The 21593-nt window shown below is 46.7% G+C and overlaps 1 protein-coding gene across 1 annotated transcript in view; it reads right to left on the minus strand.

Annotated features, from left to right (window-relative positions):
• TRIO (trio Rho guanine nucleotide exchange factor) overlaps positions 1-21593 on the minus strand; it is a 234770-nt gene that overhangs the window by 186129 nt on the left and 27048 nt on the right. The window contains exons 6-8 of the mRNA XM_047094013.1: positions 20795-20986; positions 12503-12634; positions 776-1006 (exon numbers count right to left, since the gene is read on the minus strand). Of these exons, the coding sequence (XP_046949969.1) occupies positions 776-1006; positions 12503-12634; positions 20795-20986 (555 nt within the window). The remainder of the gene's footprint in view (positions 1-775; positions 1007-12502; positions 12635-20794; positions 20987-21593) is intronic.

Here is a 21593-nt window from a genome sequence, read left to right on the forward strand (position 1 = left end):
ACAGGCTTCCTCGCGTGCCTCCGAAGTCCTCACCCCCCGTGTCCACACCTCATCCACACCCTGGCTTCCCTCGGTTTTAGGGCAAGGACACAGCGTTTATCTTGTTCATCTCTAAAGCCGTATCATATTTTATATGCTACCACAGCTTTAACTCTCAAAACCCTGGAAGCAGCACGATCCCCTTTACTCCACAACAAGGGCACAACCAGTGTGGGGACTAGACTTACTGTTATTTTTGTAACAATAACAACAAAAAAGGTGAAAACTGCTTAGAAATTAACAGTCCTAAAACTCCACTTTCCCTCAACTAGACAACTATTTATTGAGCACATACTGTGTACCTTGGAGCGCACCATCTACCAAGCGGGAAGAGAGGCACCGTTAGCTTTCTGCCTAGGTCATCAGGGAGCGGACAAATCCTCAACCGTGCCGGGATCCGGGTGTAAGCGCCACCGGCATTATTCTCACAAATAAAAGGAACTGGAAATGACCTGTTTCAAGAACACCCGTGGGAGTCTCCAGCCGAGGCCCCGCCCCACCTCGCACGTTCTGCAGACATCAGACGGTGGCTGGCAGAAGCCCGAGCGAGCCTTTTCAAAACCACGGCCGCTCGTGGAGAGAAAAGCGACGGTGTGCGCGTGTGCACCCTTTTCCTTCCACTTCCCGTCTGTAGCGGCTCGGCACCCTGTCAGCATGGACATGCCCAGTAGGACGTGCACTCGCGGGGACTCCCCCAGGTGTCCCCCCACGCGGAAGAGCACGACCTGAAACTGACCTGCTGCACGTCCTGCTGGAAGACACAGAGCTGCAGCCGCTGGTGCAGCCGGACCTTGCGGTGCTGCCAGATGTTTTCGAGCTGCCGCTGGTGGTGCAGCACCTCGTGGATGACGTCGAGGACGTGGTGCACCGCCTTGGAGTAGTTGGCGGAGGCCGTCAGGGAGTCGGAGCTGCCGGGAGTCAGCGGCCGCTGGAGCTTGTCGAGGAGCGACTTCCCGTCCTGGCTCACCTGCCCACGAAACACACGGGCGATTATCCGAGGTTCGCGGCTTTCCCCAGGCCGCGAGCCCAGCCCCGTCCCGGGTGCGGGTGCGGACACGCTCGCGTACACTCACACGCAAAGGTAGACCGTCGTGTTACTCACTGGCATGTTTTGTACAGAACAAAATAAAATTTAAAGTAAATCCATCAGTCCCGCAACGATGATGCTGCAGGACCAAACGTGGTAGAACACGGACTTAACGTAAAAGAATGGTCATTTCCATACAACATTCTAGGAGATGCCATTCTTGATGAATAAACATACTATTTTGCCTTAAATGGTATAAGTCAGTTGATGTAAATTGCATTACTGGGTTATCTCGAAATTAAAATTTTAAATTAGTAATTTTCTCTTGAGAGGTTATGTTAGAATTAAACAATCACAGTCGAGCAAAGTTTTAACACAGAATCTTGAAACTTCAGTTAAAAAGATTTATCCATAATCTAGCCCTTGGCAAAAAATATGTACTTAAACTTTCTGACGTAGCTGGATAGCAATTTTACTTCACAGAATAAAACTTTTATTTTTTTTAATTTTTTTTTTAACGTTTATTCATTTTTGAGACAGAGAGAGACAGAGCAAGAATGGGGGAAGGTCAGAGAGAGAGGGAGACACAGAATCTGAAACAGGGTCCAGGCTCTGAGCTATCAGCACAGAGCCCGACGCGGGGCTCGAACTCACGGACCGCGAGATCATGACCTGAGCCAAAGTCGGACGCTCAACCGACTGAGCCACCCAGGCGCCCCCAGAATAAAACTTTTAAAATGCTGTTTTTATTTGATTCATGAGCTTAAAAGATATTTTAATTAAAATGCTATTTTTAAAAGGGATTTCAATGTTATTTCTATATTATGGCAGCTAACTACCAAATTACAATTAAGTGAAAGCATTTAGACAAACCAAGGAAATAAGCAAAGATAAAAGTGGAATGTGGAAAGAAAAGCACTATGTATTTTTCAAATTTAAGTGGTTCTTAAGACTTATGAATGACTATGTCAGATGTGGTAGAAAAAATATGAGATCAGACAGTAAGAAGGACACGAGGCACACGAAGTAACAAGGCTGTGATTCAGGGGGTTTTTCACGTAAGTCCTCATCAGCATGGTCTCTCTGCTCAGATACTTCTGAATCTGAAAGCCTCAATGGTTTCTACTAGGAGAAGCAGCAGACCAGAGCTTTGTTAACAGATACAAGCAGGGTTCAAAGGAGGAGGTAGATGGGACAGACCCACACAGGAAGCTCCTGGCCACCCAGAACAGGTGGCCAGCATGAGGCCTATGAATTTCCTTTCATCCGCTTACAAGTTGTGCTGGAATGGAAACGTGTTTGATTTCTAAGACCTGATTTTGAGACCTCGGTTGGAGGTGCTGACTATTCCTCATGAAGGCCGGTTGTCAGCCTTCATAGAGTGAAACTGATCTAACGTATCAAGATAGCAAAACTTCAGCAGAAACCAGTCAACGAGACATAACCAAAGATGACAGGTAAAAAAGAACCAACTAAACCACTTAGTATCAGGCACATGTAAAAACAAAAACTGGTAATGTAAGTCTTCTAAAAACAGGCCTTTGTCCCCAGCCCCAGGAGTCACTAAAACTTGCATGGACATTTTTGATACAATGACTTTGGAGAGGGAGGCACCATGATGGATTTCGAGGAAGGGACTCATTGTGAAGGATCCAGAGAGGCAGGATGTCACCTCTAAATGAAGACCTGTCCCACTCATTATCGGGGCTAGGCTCCATTTAACATATACTCATGAAGGTTCTTTCTTCTCCTCCTTCTTCTTTCTTCTTTCTTCTCTTCGTCCTCCTCCTCCTCTCCCTCCCCCTCCTCCTCCTTCTCCTTCTTCTTTTTTGGACCACTCTAACATACACTGATTTTTCCAGGAATGCAATTACCATGTTAATCAAAACAAATCGTTAATAGGCAGTGCTTGGTTTTCTTTGGAACTTTATAAAAGCCGCTTACCATTCCAAAGTTATAGCGCGATAATGCCAATATTGTAGTTACCAGTATAACATGTGTCCAGTCTGCATTTGCTATATTCACAACAGTTTTTTATCTATGGCCAGCATAGATAACAATCTGAATATCTAATTTCTTCTTCTATTGTGCATGTACTTAGGCATTTATAGACTAAAAGACATTTTATTACAAATTACCTTTGTCTCTAATTGATATTGTAGCATATATGTGATTTATATAACACACACACATAAATCTTATTTGAAGATAGATTATTCACACATTTTATTCCAGCTGGCATCAGAAGATGTTTTGCTAATCTTTGGGGGTGCAGCTTCTCTTAGGACTGAAAATCAGTACCTCAAAAGTCACATTTCACATTCTACAGAGGCCAGCAAGAATTCCTTATATGGGGCGCCTGGGTGGCGCAGTCGGTTAAGCGTCCGACTTCAGCCAGGTCACGATCTCGCGGTCCGTGAGTTCGAGCCCCGCGTCGGGCTCTGGGCTGATGGCTCAGAGCCTGGAGCCTGTTTCCGATTCTGTGTCTCCCTCTCTCTCTGCCCCTCGCCCGTTCATGCTCTGTCTCTCTCTGTCCCAAAAATAAATAAACGTTGAAAAAAAAAAAATTAAAAAAAAAAAAAAAAGAATTCCTTATATGTATTTCCTCTAAGTTTTACCCCTTATAATTAACATAACTCAAGAAACATACAGAGCATATGATCTGGTAGGACATGTTTTAGAAAGATCTAGATCAGAAGCATAGCAGAAACTGATAGCTGCCTCCTCGAAGTCCAATGGCCCCTCCTTGACAGCCAATCCCCAATAGTCAGGAATGGCCAAACCCCAGCTATAACACTGCACTTCCCAGCCTTGCCTACAAATAGGAGTGGCTAATATACAGAAGTAAAAACCGTTGAGGGGGCTTCGAGGAAAGAAAGATATTTAGGAGGTGGAGTGTGCTCATTCTTCTTTGCCTCTTTTTCCTCCCTGCTGCCAAGAACTTGGTGGAGATGGCTGGAGCTGCAGCACCTATTACTAACCTTGAGGGAGGCTTAAGGACAGCAGCCCACCTGCTAAGAGAGGCAAAAGAAAAAGACAAAAGGATCCAGAGATCTCGCACCAACAGAGCTACTGCACCAGCCTTGGAATGCCAGCCCTGGGACTTCTACAGGGGCAGAAAGCAAACTTCTTATCTTAAGCTGTTGTTCTGGATCATACACTAGAAATACAAAATGACAAATGTATTCTCAGCCTTCACCAAGTGTCCACAGGCATTCATGTGACACCATTAATATTCCACTACTGTGAATAAATAAATCATCTGAGCAAGAATATTCCAAAGAATCAGTGTTTCCTCAGGTGTCTTTGCGATGTTTACCAGAGCTCCAGAGCAGGTATTACTGGGCTTCCTCAGGATGGAGGGGCGGTGGGAGACGGAGGAGTACATACCCAAAACGGGAACACACAAATACCTTAACAGAAGACTACTTATTACGCAAAACTCCGCCTTCTGGGAATCCCTAAGCAGGGATTAAAGTGTCCGCGTCAGGGCCACTGCTGGCACAGCCAGTGGTGGAGACAAAAGTGGCAGAAAGCTTCTAGGCAAGAAAACACCTCTTATCCCCACCAAGACCAGAGAGCACTCCAGTCCAACACAAGCTCTACGTAGCATTCCTCCGACACACCTTCCAGAGACAATTCTATTTCATTTCAGTGGAGCGTTTATTCATTTTTCAATTTAAAAGACATTATTCATGCACATAAAGGACTCCATCTCTATTTCAGTGACTTCTGGCAAAATGTCTGTCTTCGTGAGTACGGCAGTATTACGTAGGGAAAAATACGCCAGAATTTTATGAAGCTGCTATTCTACTGCATAGAAATAAAGGCTTGTAAATGGTACAGAATAACCAGAAGAGAAGTAACAACACAGTGAAGACTATATTGCTGCCCAAAAATTCCTACATGGTTTAAGGACTGAAACAAGCAACTACATTCATGGTATGTCGTACAGTTCCAGACTTCCTACCACAGAACCAGGTGAGTCAATGTGCTATAGGTTTGGTTTAAACAGGTTTTTCTAGCTTTCACGCAAACCCCATCCCACAAAGGGACAACACCTACAAAAAAGAAAATCAACCTTTATTATCAAAACACAGGATTTCTCTCCTGTAGATTTTTGAACAAATCAAACTGGCTCATTTTTTTTCAGGTTCTGCTCTTTTTCTTGGAATACAGCACTCAGGGATTTGACAAGTAGCAGAAGATATAGTAATGTGCCTTAAGTGTATGAACTAATATGCTCTAATAACTAAGTGAGTTAAGAAAAATGAAAAGTCTTAACTGTTTAAAATCTAGAATAATGGTCTGGTTCTTGGATATTTACTTTTAATCAAACTACACATTAGATTTCTAAGACTGGTAAGATCTGGATTTCTGTGTGCCACCCTAAAAAAGTTTCCACCAAACCTCACAGAGACCAGCCTATTCTTATCTCTGATACTTGGAGCTCTGATTTCCCATGAATCAGATTAGAGCAAAGGGTCACCAGCGGAATCTTCTTCACGTGCCCAAAGTAAGAATACTGTTCTGATCTAAGGAAAGGGAACAATACCTACTGATTATTGCTTATGGTTGCAAAAACCACCACCACTCAAAGACCACCTATGACCTACAATATGTCAATAGGTCCAAATGTGGGATTGTAGATCTAGAAATAAGTGCTAGGAAGTGTTGTTCCCCAGGAATAACCCAATTAAGCAAAATACACAATATATAAAGGCATGATCAGAAAGGACTACACTTAGCAGGTCACGAAGAAGGGGAGGTCCTTCTTCAAAACTTTCATGAAACAAGCTGCACCATTTGCATCAACTCAAAGCAACACGAGTTGTTTTGATTGGCTTTGCAGGGCCTGGCCTGCCATGGCCAGCCCGGAGCACACCTCCATGCTAAGCCTGGGAACGGCTTCACAGCCACCACTTTCCTCTCCAACTCTGGCAGAAATGGTTCTGAAATCAAAGTTCTGATGAAACAGGAAAGAGCGACCATGGGTCAGCGTGTCACGTAGCTGTGGCTGATGTCCCTCGAGCAAACAGGAACACTTCCTTTCTGAGTCAGGAGGTTACACCTGTCTTAGGATGGCTACACTACCAAGAACAGAGGCCAATGGCTTTCTGAAGGTCCTGTACTGGCAGTGGCATTTTCCCAGGGGTCAGGAAGGCCACCTGATAAAGGACAACATTCTTGCCTTCAGATTACTTGGCTCCCCTCTGATGCTGGTCCTTCTCCAGACAAAGTTCTTAGGATATTCCTCTAAAAGCAGGTTTCTAGTTCTTTCAACTTTTAGGTTTCTTACTCAAAACTAGGTCATTCTAACCATGTTTGATTCTGTGATATGTCTACATGGGATTATCAGGAAGGAAACACCAAAATAAGATGAAAACAGGAGGGGCGCCTGGGTGGCTCAGTCTGTTAAGCGTCCGACTCTTGACTTGGGCTCAGGCCACGATCTCACAGTTCGGAGGTTCCAGCCGCACTGGGCTCCGTGCTGACAGCTCGAAGCCTGCTTGGAATTCTCTCTCTCTGCCCCTCTCCAGCTTGCTCTTGTGAGCTCTCTCGCTCTCAAAATAAATAAATAAACGTTAAAAAGAAAGCTAAAAACAGGAAACCACTGGAGCAGCCCAGCTAGTGGAGTCAGATCTGTGCACAGAACACGGACGTCCCGCAGCTTCCCCTCGAGCCTGACAGTTTCCACTCCTCTGTTTCAAGCCCTTGCAAGGCTTCAAGTCTGGGGGTCAGCAGGGACTGCCGTGAGGTCTGTCACCTCTGACGCGGTGCCAAGCGCTGACTCCACCACCCTGCGTACCAACAGCGGTGCCGCGATACCCTAACGAGGCTTTGCGACAACCCCCTCGCCGAAGTTTCCACACAGCAAGATCGCCGTGCTTCCACACGCGGCACAGACGCGGGGTTTTAGTACATTTACTATCAAGGTGACTCATCGGGCTGTTCTGTGTTTTCTCACACGCTGTTAACACGAATCATGCCGTCACCCACGTATATGGTGCCTTAAAAAAGGAGGTCGACCAGCTTCACAGGCAGCAAACCAGTCATTTCCAGGAGGCCCCGCTGAAGCCAGCACATCTGCTAACCTGGGACGCTGATGCGGAAGCGAAATCCTGAAGTCACAGCGGATCGGCGCAAAGCCCATGGGCCGTTTCCCTTCCTCCTGCCCGAGGAATCCCTGCCCATGGCTGCGGCAAAGACCTTCCGCACGTGCACGGGCACTCACTCCACACTCTTATGTCACAACTCAAACAGTGTTTAGGTTTGCGTGATGGCACGGGCATGCGGAGATAAAAGTCATCTGTATGATTTTAGTTTGTGGGGAAAGTGGTTGATGAGTTTACTTGCTTAAACACGAGATGTGAAAAATGAGGATTGTATATGCTGTTTCTAAAACTCCAGCGTACCCCAGATGTTTAGATTGCTTCACTCTGCTGTGATCAACTACCACACACAAGATTCGCCCCAAACCCGGCAAGCTGAAACCAGCGCATGTTCATGAGGCACATGCACGCTGCTCCTGCGAAATCACAAACAGAAATGCCACGGGACAGGTCTCATTAAAACACTGAAAAGCAGGGTGTTCGTGTCTTGGAAAAAAAAGTGCTGGGAAGATTTCCCGCAGCAAGCTTGTGACATCAGAGACTAGAAGCTGCGGACACTGTTTGAAAAAAAGACTATGTGAGGGAGGAGGGAAAGTGAAAGGAAGAGACAAAGGAGGAGTCCTGTTCTCACGTCCCCAACTCCTCAAGGACCAGGCACCAAGGCGGGGGTTCACGTACATCCCCGGGAGGAGTGCCTGCTGGGCGGACCCGCAACTCTTTAAACAGGGCAAGGGCCGGCTCCCGGCGTGTGGTCGCTGAAGCCTCTGCATCAGAGTCACCGGATCGGTAAGGAAAGCCATTAAATATGGATGGAGATTCACACTCTCTAGAGGTGGGGTATGAGAAGCTGTACTTCAACCAGCACACCTGAGTTAGAAAACCACTCATTTAGGAAAGGAAGAATCCCTTTAGAATCAAAAGCATTCTGGGGAGCCTGGATGGCTCAGCTGGTTAAGCATCTGACTCTTGGTTTCGGTTCAGGTCATGATCTCAACAGTTCATGAGTTCGAGCTCCACATCAGGCCCAGCGCTTAAAGGGTGGAGCTTGCTTCGGATTCTCTCCCTCTCCTCCACTCTCTCTCTCTCAAGATAAATAAACTTAAAAAAAAAAAAAAAATCAAAAGCATCCCTTCCCGGGGCACCTAGGTAGCTCAGTCAGTTGAGCGACCGGCTTCAGCTCAGGTCATGTTCTCATTATCTGTGGGTCTGAGCCCTGCATCGGGCTGTGCACTGACAATGCGGAGCCTGCTTGGGGTTTTCTCTCTCCCTCTCTCTCTGCCCCTCCCTCGCTTCTGCTTGCTCCCAAAATAATGCTAAGTGAAGTCAGTCAGTCAGGGAAAGACAGATACCATAGTTTCAGTCATATGTAGATCTTGAGAAACTTAACAGAAAACCATGGGGGAGGGGAAGGGGGTAAAAAGTTACAGAAAGAGAGAGAGAGAGAAGCAAACCATAAGAGACTCTTAAATACTGAGAACAAACTGAAGATTGATGGGGGGTGGAAGGGAGGGGAAAGTCGGTGATGGGCATTGAGGAGGGCATTTGTTGGGAGGAGCACTGGGTGTTGTATGGAAACCAATTTGACCATAAATTATGGTAAAAAAAAAAAAAAAAAAGGCATTCCTTCCCTTCCCATCTTCCTTCTCCTCCCCTCCCCCCTCCTCCCCTCCCTCCCTCCCCCCTTCTCCTCTCCCCCCCTCCCCTCCCCTCCAGCCATGGAGAAAATGGTGCCCAGGGTCTGAGGCAGTGCTGGCTGGGCACACCGATGCAGGGGTCCCCTGCCAGGCTTTCTGGGTGGGAGGGGGAGAAGCACACAGAGAAGCCAGACAAACTGGCTGGGAGACTGAGCAGACTGAGAAAATACACTAACTGAACAAAAAGTTAATAGATCTGAGGGTAACAGGAGCCAGGTATCTTGTCTGAGAAGGAGTTTACAAACACAGAAAGGAACAGGCTAGAAAGAAGCCTGATGGGTTGGATTAGAAAGAGAAGCACCGGTACGAACACATGGGCCTTTAAAACGGACACGGGCCCAGGGCGACAGACCAACAGTTTGAGGGGTGTGTGGACCGTGGGAGCAAGCACGGGGGGATGGGTCCACAGCTGCAAAGGGAGGGCCTCGAAGCACAGACACCCCACAAGCAAGCAAGCACTCTTGAGTGCCCCCATCTTGGTTTCTAAATACCACACCACACAAGTAACTGGCACTCCTCGGTGGGATGGTGGATCCCGGGATGAAGCGGGAAAGTACAAAAGGAGCCTGGGAACATTACACCAGAAAGTAAGGGAGTGCTCAGATAATAACAACATAAAAAAAAAAACAATAAATAAAATAAAATAAGATAAAATGAAATAAAATAAATTAAAACAAAAACAAAAACATCACACACATAAAGGGGCTCCTGCTGGCTAAATGTGGACAATTTAAGCATCAAAATAGAGTATCAGATTATAACCTGCTGAATATAAGATATCATAAATTCATACTGGAATAATAAATAGACACATAGGGAAGAAAGAAAGTTCTTTCTCACAGTAGTAGATCACCTAATAAATACAGAAGGAATACCGGCCACCAGACAGCCATCACAGTGGGAGGTGACAGGGGCAAGAGTCACCAGCGGATGACAAGGCCATGAAAAGTCTCATGAGAAACACAGATGTGTGTCTCCCCCAATATGCTTCTCAAAAACAAGTATTTTTTAATCCTGACTTTTCACTGGAGAAACCTTGCAGACACCAACCTCACCGAGTGGTCAAGGTTAACATCACCAACAGCAGGAGGGGTCAGCATCCTGTGACCCTGCCGTGACACTCGGCTTTTGTCAGCACAGGAGGAAAACTAGAAGGATGGGCAAGAGGTTGAGGCTCATCCTAGAGAACGAAGGGGCCACATTCTCTAACACTGTCACCAAGACTAAAGAAAGTTCCACTGTGACTGACGGGAACCAATGAGAGGTGTTCACTAAATGTAACTTGTGTTGCTGCACAGCGTCCTGGACCAGAGGTAGTGGGAACGTGGGAAATACCAACAGGTCTGTGGGTAGGACGGTGTCTTGCATCACAGCTGATTTACTGTCTGCACAGAGAGGTGGGGGCAGGGGGCTACACAGCAAATGTGGTCAAATGTTAAAAACTAGGAAATCTGGGTTAAAGGAATGTGGGAGCTCTTTATAGGATTCTAACACTTTTCTGTAGCCTGAAACCATTTCAGACTTTAATTAAGAAGGCAAAAATAAAAGTTTATTCTGTTCTATTGAAAGTCTTTTGTGTTGATTTCACTGTGAAGTTACTGTTTCCTTGAGTTTACAGCGTAGTTGCACACAGGCTTTTATGCTAAAAATTGTGGTTTAAGCCCTCAATCTTTTTAACTATTTAAAACTTGCCATCCAACTTTTTAAAACTTTTAGTACCAACATAAAACCTAATAAAACTGCACCAATAGGTAAACATAAGTCCCCATGTCAAAATGCCCAATTTTCATAGATGGAAGTGGTGAGAGAATTATGTACTTTGCTGGAAGTGCCAAGGGCAACAGGCAGGCTGAACGGCCAGCGAGGCGAGAGCAAGACAGCAGTCAGGTCAGGCCGACTCAGGGAAGTCGTGTAGGCAAGGGCTGTAGTCCCACTGCAGCCGATCGCCTGGTGAGCGAGCTATTCGCCCTGCCCCCCGCGGCTCTGGAAGCTACCACAGCAGTCAGAAAGCAGCTCCTGAGAAAGTCATGAGTAAGCGGATGAGCGAAGGCCCAGTCACACGGCGGCAACAGAGCCGCCCACTTTCTGGGTTACAGGTGGAAATCAGACAATGCCTAGAGACGGTACACCAGGGAGAAAGAAGTTAATGTTTTCTGGAACTCAGAATCCTCATGAACCCGTGTGATGAAAAAATTAGATTTGTTCCATTTTCACTTTTACTATTAAAAAGGCTACTGCTAGTATTTATATAGCTGCTAATAAATTAGATAACCATATTAGCTCAAATGCACTGGGTGCAAAATTAAGAAGAATACAGAATTGACTTTTTCAAAACTCCATGGACAAAATAAAATAGTGCTAAAAGAAAGGAGGCGGGGGATCTCGTTGGACAAAAAGGTAGAGAAACAAATGTGTAGATCTCAACCTCCACAACATCCTGAGGTAAATAACACAGGCATCGCGCGTCTGTTCAATGCACCCAAGGACACTAAGGGCTCAGGAGAACGGCCCAAGGACAGGACAGTAGCACCTGCGGGGTGAAGCAGGGAGTGCCGTGCTGAAAAGTGAATGGCCCCTTTCTTCCCTAGGACTGTGACAAGGTGGTGGAGTTCTGATCCAGGAAGAGGTGTCCACCCTGTGCCCTGCCCCCCCCCCCCCCCCGCCGGGGGCTCTGCAGCCTGGCTGACTCCAGTGTCCCAGGGATCCTTCATCTCAGCACGTGTGACGTAGATGCTCATGATGAAGACAGGGCAAAGCTTGCTGAACGCAGGCACGCAACCCCACTTCCCTCCAGGAATTCATCCAGTGTAGGAAAGGCAGACTGGTGTGACAGGCCCGAAGACCACGGCTCGCCCAAGAGGGCGCCACACCTCAAGCTCTCCACACTTACGGCGCCTCCCACGTGAGACAACACGGGGCAGCAGAGCGGTGGCCGGGACAAGGAGCTGCTCTGCCCCCTACAGCTGCTGACCTGGCACAAGTCACCTGATCTCTGGGCCTCAGCATCCTCGTCAGTAACAGCACGGCCAATAAGGACGCATGCCCCAGAGTTGTGAACATTAAGTAAATGATTACATAAAGTCCTCACAAAAAAACCTGGCCCAGATGAAGGGGGCAGAAAATAAAGACGGGGAGATAGTACATAAATAATAGACCTTAAAATAATAAAGAGAATGCTATGCTTAGATTTCAAAAACAGCCAGTAGCTTCAAACAGTGTGTGCTTTTTGATCCAGAACATGCATCAGTATCAGGTTTCGCTCCTTTCTAGAAAGTTCATACAGGAAAATTAAATTAATAGCACATGGAAACCTCTATTTGCTAAGTACGTGCAGACCAGAGAGCTGGAATCGCGCTTTCTCCGGCACGTGGCAACACAAGCACCTCCGGGAGACCCGCACATGCCGCGGGCCCAAGAAGTGCGCTCGCTGCCGACCACCCTGCTTCACAGAGGCCCCCCCACCCCACCCCCCTAGCACACACAGGTCAAAGGTCCCGGCGAGACTGCAGTTTAACACGAGACCTACGAGCTTTTTCTAGGCTCGACCAAGCTTCGGGGTTTTTTCCCAGCTTTTGGTGCTGGGACATGAAACTGTCACTCTGCAGTTGGAAGTGGAAGAGCCCGCTCACCTCAGAATAAGCAAGAGTGATGTGCTCGTATACCCCCTGATGGTGGTGAATGGCATCCTCCAGGTCGTGCAGCTCCGAGGGAAGGTCCACCTCTCCACAGGCTTTACACCACGAGTCCACGTTGCTCATGTACTTGAGGAGTAAAAAAAAAAAAAAAAAAAAAAAAGATTATTCCTATCAATGGCAATTTATACGGAGATGTAGCTATTTTTTCAACATGGTTTTGAAATCAAGGTAATTGAGAAACAGTCTAAGAATGTGGCATGGTGGAACATCCATCTCAAATGGCACTACCGGGAGCCTCACACGGTTCCCGGACTCTGCCCTGGAGCTCTCCTTCTGGCCAGAGTGGGGCTTGGCCCAGGAACCTGCATTTCGAATGACATCTCCAGGGGACCCCGAGGCCTACAGCTAACAGCAAGCCCAGAGCAACTCTTCCCTGCATCTGCTCTGGGCCTCCTGCTTAATTCCCCAGCCCTCCTCCGAACCAGGGATCCTAACAACCGCCCAGTGCCGTGGGCTGTGTAAGGATAGAGGCCTGGTGCGCCTCAGCCTCAGCCTCAAGATGGCGGCACACGCCTCCTCCAGGAGCTGTAGTCCAGCCTTCGCGCTCCCCTCCAGCATTAAGATGCTATCGGAAGCCCAAGTATCTGGAATTATTTACCTAGACAGAGGAAGAGCAGCAGGCCCATTTTTCTACCTTTTCCAAAGCAAATACACACAGAAATGAAAAGACCAAATGAAGGCCACCCAAGCTCCCCAGCTGTGCCCACTGAGCCTGAGGGAAGGCTGAGGAAAGAGGCAGACTCACTCAGGTCTTTTCCACTTTGCACGTAAACAAGAAGGAAAGAGTCTTGGCTGCAGTCCTGAGGACTACCATTCCAGCCTCTCCTCAATTTTCTCCACAGCCACTCCCACCGCCCCAGGAATCATCAACAGCAGAGAAATCACTGCCAGACGTCCTAGGGAGAGCCTATCAGCATCCATCACAGTTCAGTGTCAAAGGCAGGCAGCAGAAGGCCCTTAATTAAAGACGCTAATTCAATTAAGCCAAATAGTCATGGACACATTTCCCTGGGTTTCACCTCTTTTATTCTAATTCCTTGGCATCTTTCTACTTCCCAGGGAATGCAGAGGGTGACTATTTAAAATTGGGTGACGAAAACATAAAAAAAATTAAAAAAAAAAAAGTGGCTGCGCCTGCATGGCTCAGTCGCTTGAGCGTCCAACTGCATCTCAGGTCACAATCTCACGGCTCACGGGTTCGAGCTCCGCATTGGGCTCTGCACTGAAAGCCTGGAGCCTGGAGCCTGCTTCTGATTCTGTCTCTCTCTCTGCACCTCCCCCTGCTCCCTCTCTGCTTCTCTCTCTCAAATATAAAATAAAACATTAAAAAAAATTAAAAAATAAAATTGGGTGACTGACCTGACAGGAAACTTGCTAGGATTCTCTTAAAATATGGGAGCGACCACCCACTTATTCATGACATTTTTAGAAACAAAACAGACACATCACCTGGTAAGTAGTAATTTGTTTATAAAAGTCCATTTATTATTAATGGCTCAGAAAAATATCTACATGCAAATCTTAGGGCCTGACAAGTCATGGGGCATTACGTATCATATGATGGCATCTGATGGTCTCAATGGACACAGGGACGGAGGAGTATCCTTCTTTATGGTGCCTTCCTAACACCAACAGGGCAACGGAAGTAGTAATAAAATTACTTGACACATCTCCCCCTCGGCAGGTGTGTGTGACATGGATCTGCGTGACTACACATGTTCTATAAATATCAAATCCAATATCAAATATCAGCTTGAATGATTCTAAGTATTCTTGATTTCCATTTCACTTTTCCCATTATTGCACTTAACACCAATCACTGTAAACCTTTTCCAAATATAAATGGACTCTGGTTAACCATCACCATGATTAATTCATCAGGTCAAGTCAGCAATTAATTGCTCCTGCACGAAACAGAGTCACCGTATACTCCTTACAAGAGGCTAAAATGCTTCTGATACAACAAGGTGGAAACGAGTTTTAGTTACACCATAGCGCACAAGTGGAAGTGTCAATCTAAAGATGCTTACCTAAAAAATATAGCCAGGTTCTAAATACACAGAAAAGGATGGCTTGCCATGTGGAAATCTTGTGGAGAAAGAATTCTGCACATCTAATTTCACTGGGTTAAGATATCTCAATGATGGAAACAAACCTGGCCATGGTTTCACGGGACTTTTGTGCAAGCATAATTTGTCTTTTGTTTATGAGATGGAAACCCTAGACTCCAAAGGGTAAGCTCGAAGCCCTCAATGCTTTCTGAAGGGCTACACACCCCAAAAGTCTGAACCCACTGCCACCAAGGGAGCAACCCCTGATCAGAGGGCCAAAAGAAGGCTGTGAATTGGTATTCCAGAAGGAAAAGGCATCCTGGAGTTGACTTTGGTGGCAACGTTCAACAGTAGCTACATAGCACAGAATCTGTGAGAGTCTTTTCATAGGATAACGTGGGCTATGAATGGGCAAGGGGGCAGGCCCACTGTGTTCACTTCCCAACCTTCTCTGACCACTCTACTACATTCCAGACCCCCCCCGTCCCCCCAACACGAGTCACCATCTTAGAAACACAATTTGGGATTACAACACCAGGGGATAGGTCTAGAACAGAGCCTGACACTCTGGAAAGGACAATACTGAAGGTGGCTATCATACTCTAGTGAGATCAGAGCAGACGGTTTGGTCTGATGCTTTAAATGCGCACTGGACCCAAATTCGTGAACACACGGCATCCAGCTAGGTTGAGGGTAGACAGGAGAATCCAAGAGAATTAAATGCTTCTCTGTGAATTCAAATCAGGAGCTGGCTACAGAACTGAGAATTGTGATGCTCAGCGGAATGGCGACTTTGTACAAGTGTGGCTGAAAACAAGAGGCAAGCAGCTGAAGGCAGGGTAACTGATACATACAGCTTTAACAGGAGAGCTTGAATAATGAGGTGTATTTGCATAAACATTATTCCACTACCCTCCACATGCTGAGAGAGTGGGGGGCTTCCAACGTGGGAGCCACTCAGCCCTCTGGCCTGCCCCACCTCCTGCCACCCACAGCCAGTGCACGTCCATCCCTCCCACCCACACCAGGGCTCACGATGGGGTGCAGCCGAGCACAGGGGCTTGGCCTGATTTAGGAGACAAAGGCACAAAAACTTCCTAGAATTGTTAACTTTTTAAATATTTGGGGGGGGTTTCTCTTCTTCAACAAAAGTGACACTGGTTTAACATATACACACACATATGTGTGTGTAGATATATATGTGTGTATATACATATATACACATAACATACATAAGAACTCAAACTTGGGTTTTTACTTCTCATCTCTTCATTTTTGTTTTCACTTCTAGAAAATATTACCCCACTTTTCCTTTCTACTTCATCATTTCTACTCCCTGAGGATTAATCAGCACACACTCTTTCCTGGTTCCTCCAAGGCAGACAGGCTCTCTTCTCTGCCCAGGGAAATCACCTGAGGGAGCAGCCCGCTCCATTTGCAAAGCTCTGCCATCTACACCACAGTAACTCGGAGGAGACAGGCTCAGCTTGAACCAGAATATGCCGATGATCACTCTGCACACCTTGAATCTGTTTTCATTAATAACTTTTTCTTTCATGTTTATATTTCTTTTCCACAAGAATCGTTTCTGTTTTGTCCACAAGCCAAGAATTAGGTCTATGCTTGTAATAAAGTAAAATACCATTAAAATGGGATTAGTTGTGTATTATTTGCCTTAAAAATTCAAAAAGAACAGTAGATAAGTGCTATTTTCCTCTGAGTTCCAACCCAGACTTATGACAAAATTATCCAGGTAACTGCGATAAGACTTGTTTACCAGAAATGTTGTTTCTAAAACTATGTATGGAGAGTGAAATTGTACAACGATATTAATCTAAGTGCCTTGTTTGTGGAACAGTGTGTGATTATTGTCAGGAGCTGAAGGACCGTCACAGACCTCAACTGAAGTCCCAACATAAGCGACTCACTCCCCAAACACAATCAAAGGACGATAAATACCACCAGCCCCATCGACTTCATTGGACTGATTTAAGGATGAAATGACATCTTGTGTTAAAGAGCCGTGTAAATTCTAAAGAACTATGCAAATGCTGGTTGTTACTTTATTTTTGGCTATTATCAAATTATAGAGGCCCTCAAAGTCATAGAGAAAATGAGGTCATCAGATTTATGGTTCACTGTGAAGGTGAACCTTGACCAGCACTAACAGAACTTTCTGCAGTGATGGATAGGAGTATCTGTGCTGTCCAGTACAGTAGCCACTAGCTGCACGTTGCTATGGAGTGTGTGAAATGTGGACACTGTACGAAATTTTCATTTATTCTTACATTATCTTCTTACTAAGCCTTAAGTAATTTCAGTAGCCACATATGGTGACTGGCTACCATACCGGACAGTGCAGCTCTCTTGTCTGTTTTAAAGGAAGGCAGATTGCCACACGCAGCACGTCATCTGGATGTGCCTTGGGACATGCGGAGCCTTGGGAGTCTGACTACCCTCCTTTCCACAAATGGACCTTGAGGGTTTGTGTGGGGGTCCCAGCAGGAGAGCACAGCTACGGGTATGCCCCTGACCAAACAACAGCCTCCTCTATCGGGAACAGTCACCCTCTTTGACAACGCAGCGTGCATCTCCAGGAGAAATGCACGTGGGACAGGGAGGAAGCGCACACCCGCCGAGCCAGCCAGGCCAACCCTGGGGATCAGTGGGGTGACAGATGTCGCAGCCGGATCACCCTCACACCCGAGATCATCTGTTTAATTTTTAATGTATTTTTTAATTTATTTGAGATAGAGCGTGAGCGAGCAGGGTAAAGGGCAGAGAGACAGGGAGAGAGAGAATGCCAGCAGCCTCCAGGCGTAGCACGGAGCCTGACACAGGGCTCGATTTAATGAATCGCAAGAACATGACCTCAGCCGAAGTCGAGAGTAGGACACTTAACTGACTGAGCCACCCAGGCACCCCTAGAGCATTTTTTTTAAATAGCGTCTTAGGGCGCTAAGGTGTAGCAAAATCAAGTCACTTTCTTTGTTCTACAAAACTGTTAAGTCTAATGACATTTGCTATGAAAGCTTCTCAGTGTGAAGGGACAATTCAGTGGATATGCCACATGACCAAAAGAAGTGAAGGCTAGAGCCCCTAAACACCATCTACCAGTAAGACTGCTGGTCTTGTGGTCCTGTCTCCGTGTCTGCAAACTGAGATTCTAATTGCGACATGAGACTATGAGATGAATGGCTGAGACGTCTTCAGGAGGCGTGCCATCTATGCAATGTTCTCCTCACCCAGTTTGCACCTCAAGACTTACATCTATAAAACCACAGGCAGACACCAACACGAGAACACCCACCGGGACCACAGAGGAGTGTGGCTGGGCAGTTCCAGGCACACGTCTCCCTCGCTGGAGCGTAATCCTTACGGGTAAGGCTGCTTCCTTTGGTAAAGCCATTAACCATGGGGGTCACATATTTGAGCTCTGTGCCTCCCTAACTCCCTAATCAGATTTAGTTTCCTACTGTTAAGTCTGGATGGGGGTCAAAGAGGTGGCTACATTGGAAACCTAATTCATGACGTCCAAGTTTCTGGTCCTCTCCCAACTGAGCTTATGAAAACAGCTTAAGCATAACTGGAAGGCAAAGCGTTAAAAAAAAAAAAAAGAAGAACAAAGTTGAACCCATTTCTCTTCCGCAAAGAGGAAAACTACTTAGTAGATGTGGGCTTCCCTCACACATCAGAATTTCAAAGATCTTACTTTTGTTCAGTAAAGGGGGAAGATCCACAACACGTCTTTACCTGAGAGTAAAGAAAGTCTCTGCAGAGGCCCTACTGCCCCACCTCCACATTTCAGTTGCCTGGCCAGGCCTCAGCCAAGGTCCATCAGAGATGCTGGGCCCTTTCTTCACCAGGCCACTCTGACCCTAACTTGTATTTGGCTTCATCTCTGGCTACTGGATACACACAGAGACCTCAAGCACTGTCATGTTTACACAGGATTCCACAATATTGTGTTCAATAATGTATTCATCTAGTCCAGTTTCCTTCAAATCCATAATTTACAGTCACTCATTTTATCCAAACAGAACACCCAGGCTCGCGTTCACGAAAGGGACCTTCCCTGTGTGTTACTATGCTTCAGACCCTCTGCCATTCACCGCATAGGTTGTCCTGTTTCACATCTATTCATATCAGCTTAATGGAACTTTCTGAGAGCCCACTGCCACTCTACTTCTTGCAGAACACGTGACGATTCCAGGTGACATATGTGCGGGAGACCACGTGGCTCATCTTCCCACCTACAAAAACGTCCAGTGAATGATACACCACACCCTGGACAAAGACAGGAACCAGAGGTGAGCACAGTGCTGTTTTCTGCAGAAGGGGGGTGGGGTCCTGTGTTGTTTTTTTTTTAAACCTGTTTTTGTGTGTGGGCTTTTGTTTCCCCTTTATCATAAAGCCAGTTAAATGCATAGGTCAGGGAGCTGAAAAATCGGACTACTGGAACCCGAAGCCCCTATTCACAGCTTTCACGTGAGGCCACAAAGACTTTTTTCTCTTTATATACCATTCAGTTTCTTCTTCTGCTTCATATTTGAAAGGTTTCTAGAGTCAAGATCACTACTAATTAGGGTCTTGTGCAACATTCTAGCTACCTTGCCAAAACCCTGGGCAAGCTGGGACTCTATCTCACGTTTACTGACTTCACTCCTCAACAGAGACAGTTTCTCGATTATACCATTTCCTTCTTAACAGCGTCAGTACAGATCCCTATGAATGCAGTCTCCGCCCACCACAAAAAATGACCCCAATCAATATTTTTCCTTTAACATCAGGCAACCACTTGCTTCTTTCCCATACGCCTTCCTACTGGCTAAAAGTCCTGTGTTCTTTCTCCACATCTTGAAAAAGGTATTTCACTGCCCAGCATGCTTTCCACTAATTAAAGTCTGAGTCATGAGCGAAGCACTTCCTTGTGTATTTCAGGGTACGTTTGCTTAAGCAAGCGCTGGAGGACTGCAGAGCTGTGGGGGTTCTATGAGCAGAGGCACATGTGACCTCTCACAGTCTTCTGACCAGCACTTCAGCTAAAGAAGCCAGTGTCAAGTTCAAATCCATACAGTTTAATAAATGTGAAAGACACTGTAAACTGCCTTCCCAAAAGTCGTCTGTCAGCCCGAGCCCTTGCTGGCAGAGCGTGGCCACTACTGTGGAGGCTAAAAAGCCACGTCCGCCTTCTTGCACCCTCCCACGCAGCCAGAGCACGGGCCTACACCCCACTCCCACTCAAGGGGAAAGGAGGTGAGGTGTGCTGGGGTAGGGGACCTTCTGAAATTAATGTTTTCCTGATAAAAGTGGCCGGCACCGCCATCCCGGACTATGGTGGACACCAGGGTGCAGGTGCAGGAACTGCGGCACAAACCCGGGAGGAGCAGACCCGACCCCAACATGGCTGTATGGCTACAACTCTCTACACTTTGCAACTTCTTGATTTGTGAGAAAAGCAAACTCCTGATATTTAAACCTGATAATCAGGCATTCAGTTACTTGCTGACAAATCACCCTAATCAGAATACTAAAAGTGACAGCAAGGAGGAGGAGGAGGAGGAGGAGGAGGAGGAGGAGGGGGAGGGGGAGGGGGAGGAGGCGGGGGAGGGGGAGGAGGCGGGGAGGGGGAGGGGGAGGGGGAGGAGGCGGGGGAGGGGGAGGAGAAGAAAGAAAGAAAGAAAGAAAGAAAGAAAGAAAGAAAGAAAGAAGAAAGAAAGAGAAAGAAAAGAGGGAGGGAGGGAAGGAAGGAGGAAGGAGGAAGGAAGGAAAGAAGGAAGAAGGGAAGTAGAGTGGGGAGAAGGGAGAAGAGGGAACAAGAACAGTGGCTACCTCTTATTAGTACTTACAGTACTTACACTACTTACCAGGCACTACACGGGGCACCTAGTATGAAATATCTCATTTATGTGATAAATCACTCCTCTCAAGCACATACTTTTAGTTCCACTTTACAAACAAGAAAACCAAGAAACAGAGAGGTGAAGTAACTTGCCTAAGATTGCACAGCACCAGGTAAGAGAGCTGGGGTTTTAACTCCCAGCAGCCTGGCTTGAGAGCTCATGTTCTTAGGCACTATAAGGGTCACACAAAAGTCCTCCAAGGACTTGGGAGGGTATCGAAGGAGGAAGTCCTCCTGTCACCACCCCGTGGGCCGTGGGGCCCGGGCACTGACCTTCTCAGCCTTCTGGTGGAAAATGGAGGACATGTCCAGCAAGGTGCTCCGCTCATCCAGGGCTGCCGCAAATGCCTTCCACTCCTGCTCCAGCTGGTTCGCAATCTGCTTGATCTGCTGAGAGGCGTAGTGGCCAGACTCTACCAAGCGATTTGCCACCGACATTATGCGGTTTATGTTTACATACACGTTCTGCAAAAGGGGCAGAGAAAGAGGGCTCGTGAGGGAAGGCGGACAGGAAGCTTCTTTCTAAGAAACACAGAGGATGGCGCTTTCTGAAACACAGCCCACGAACTTCAGTTATATTTTGAACAGCAGAATCACCTGGTACAAAATAGTGTACATATTTGCTATCTGATTTCCATAAACTCTAAGCATTGGTTTCAATTTCTATTTTTAAAACTGCAAAATTACAAATCAACTAGCTGAGAGGCAGACTGTTAGGCACAAAGCAACAGAGTACACAAGTGGGCGCACAAACATACTCTGACTCACTCGCTGGCTTCGAATCCTGAAAAGGGTCCAGATGGCAAGCCCACTGTGAAGCAGTCACCCAGAACCGACAAAACCCAACGCTGCAGGTTTTAACTAGAACCCAGAAACTACACACGGATCAACCATGGGCTGTTGTTCTGTGTGGAAACAAGCTCTCCTGTCTACACGAGCTCCAGGCGCCTGTCGCTTTGGGGCCAATAGAGAACCTTCTGGAAACGGATCCACTTTCTCCACGGAAGAGGAACCGAGGCACGAAAGGAACCACGCTGCGTGCACACCTTCAATCAAGCTTTTCTACTCCGTG

This window comes from Lynx rufus, unplaced genomic scaffold, assembly GCF_022079265.1.
Source record: "Lynx rufus isolate CCGP_SWC_20201006 ecotype Redwood Valley unplaced genomic scaffold, mLynRuf1.p SCAF_1, whole genome shotgun sequence".
NCBI classification, from domain to species: Eukaryota; Metazoa; Chordata; class Mammalia; order Carnivora; family Felidae; genus Lynx; species Lynx rufus.